Genomic DNA, 2,474 nt, shown 5'->3' with positions numbered 1-2,474 from the left:
GATTATTTTAAGTTATATTTTACATTTTATATATGAAATACTGTTTTTCTTCAGAAAAACATTTAACTTCAAAAGCTTTTTGTGAGTAATAACGTTTTCAGGTTGATTTCTGGGTTGCATTTTTTATTTTATTTTTTTTTTCGTTTTACAAAATGTGTTCTTTGTCTCTAACAACAGAAATAAGATGTTCTTTATTAGATCACAGTTGAAAATAAAATGGGAGTTTTCTTACCTAATCATTACCTGATTGATCATAGAGTTAGAACAGTAAGGAAATTCAGGATTTCATTCATTTATGAGGTTCAGACATGGAAACAATCCCCAGATGTTTCCTTTTTTTTCCCTGATCAATGATGATGCGCTGGAAAAACGATCTAGAAATTTGTAAAAATGTCTTAAATTAATTGTATTTTCCTTAATTTGAGTAGGTAAATGAGACAGTTTGCCAATAGGATGAGTATTTTCACTCTAAGAATAAGATAATTAGATAATATGCACTTGAAACAAGACAATGCAATTGTATTTTTCTTATTTTAAATATTAATTGTCTTGTTCCATTGGCAAAATGTCTCACTTTCCTCCTCAATTCAAGAAAAAATGCACTTATATTAGGAAAAAAATTACTTATGTAGATTTACATTTTTTGCAGTGTGGAGCAGCTTTCCAAAGCCACTACAGATGATCTTTATATCCTTTTCATTGTTGGTTTATGGTTTTGAAATGTTTTTATTCTTTTATCGTAGAGTGGAAACAAGAAGTAACCAAAGAAATAAAAGGTACTCTGAAAGAATTACCTTTGTTTTGCAGGTCTACTAAAACTTCCATGTTTCGTTCCTCTGCTGCCATGGCCAGAAGATCCTCAACTAAAGTTCAACCGGAAGTGAGTTCTTCACTTGTGAGTTGCGACACGCCTGCAAATAGAAGGCTTGCGTGGCAGATAAGGAGCAGGAATTGAATGAGGAAAGGCCACAGTCCATTGGCCGTAAAACGCCGTCGGTAACGATGAAAAAGAAGTAGATCCAGTTTCCATTCTTGGACATAAGATAAACATTTGTTGGTCTATAACCTTTTTGGGAAACAGGGTCAAAAATTAGAAGCTGTGAGTAAAAAAAAGCTGCACAGGCTGCAGTTTAAAAAGGACAGATTTGCACCGTGTATATTAATGCTCTGAACTTCCACATCAATGCATTTTCTGCACCATGTATTTTTTTATTTTCTCCCACACTGTTTACATTTGATCACTGCTGCACTTTATGGAATGGAAATGTTCATTTACTGTTGAAAAAGCTATACTAAATGAAATTTCCTTTTGTATACACTCTGAAATTAGCCCATATGATTGCATTGGCTATTCACTGCGTATGCTGTAGTGATCGGAGCAGAGACAACACAGCAGCAGTAAATTTAAACCGGCAGCTACTTCACGTTTTATTTTGAACTAAGAGTTACGAGTCAGGTTGTTTAAGAACAACAAATAAAAGAGATGCCACCGAAAAAGCCTTTAGACGTGCGCAGCTTTAGAAAATTCAACAGCAACAGAGTGTTTATGTTAGTATTTAAAGGCAATAAGTTTGACACATGCAGCGTTTAAATGTTTAAATGTTTTCTTCTTCACTGGTTAAAAAGAAGCAATTCCTCTCAGCTCCTCAGAGGATAAAAACCAACTCATATTTATCCTTTTCTTATTCAACAGAAATTTACCAGACTGCAGCAGTTCTAGAAATAGTTTCTCTAGCATCATTATATTACCTTGGAGAAAATCGAAATCTAGATAAGTCATATTTTATTAAAATAAGTGATTTTTTTTTCTTGAATTGAGGAGGTAAGTGAGACACTTTGCCAATGGAACAAGACAATTTACATTTATAATAGGAAAACAGATTGCATTGTCTTATTTCCGAAGCATATTATCTAATTATTTTGTTTTAAGAGTAAAAATACTCCTTCCATTGGCAGAGTATCTTATTTGCTCAAAATAAAGCTAAATACACTTAATCTAAGAAATGTTGACTTATTTCTAGCTCTGTTTTGCAGTGTAGTAGACACCTTAATGTTGTGTGTTTCAGCAGAGCACAGAGACAGAAGCAGGGACAGCTTCAGATATAAAGATAAAACAGATTTATATGGATATGAAACATGCAATAAAATCTCAGAAATCATTTACAAGGAAAAAAATTCTAATGTTATTCTTTTGTAAATCAGCAAGATTTAGAAATTGCAGCACAAAATTTAAATATAAGAAACCTACAAGATTCAAAGCACAAACAATACGGTAAAAATCAGTTAATAGATGAATTAAAATCAAACGTTCAATATTCAGACTTTGTTAAAGACGTGTGGGGAAAAACTCTAAATTAGATTTTGCTGTTTGTGAAGGGGGATAATTATCAATGAACCAGATGAAATGGAAGCCTCCGTCTGTATCTGGAAATCATCATTTGCAGTCAGTTAGTTTTAGAACCTTTCAGTTTTTA

The 2,474-nt window shown here is 32.7% G+C and overlaps 1 protein-coding gene across 1 annotated transcript in view; it reads right to left on the bottom strand.

Moving 5' to 3' along the window:
- Positions 1-846, bottom strand: part of shtn1 (shootin 1) — a 41,962-nt gene extending 41,116 nt beyond the window's left edge. Inside the window, exon 1 of the mRNA XM_015391061.1 lies at positions 795-846. Coding sequence (XP_015246547.1) covers positions 795-846 — 52 coding nt within the window. The remainder of the gene's footprint in view (positions 1-794) is intronic.
- Positions 847-2,474: the final 1,628 nt, after the last annotated feature.

This window comes from Cyprinodon variegatus, unplaced genomic scaffold, assembly GCF_000732505.1.
Source record: "Cyprinodon variegatus isolate N-32 unplaced genomic scaffold, C_variegatus-1.0 Scaffold523, whole genome shotgun sequence".
Taxonomy (NCBI): Eukaryota; Metazoa; Chordata; class Actinopteri; order Cyprinodontiformes; family Cyprinodontidae; genus Cyprinodon; species Cyprinodon variegatus.
The sequence above is the reverse complement of the archived record's forward strand: the minus strand, read 5'-3'. Positions and strand labels throughout refer to the sequence as shown.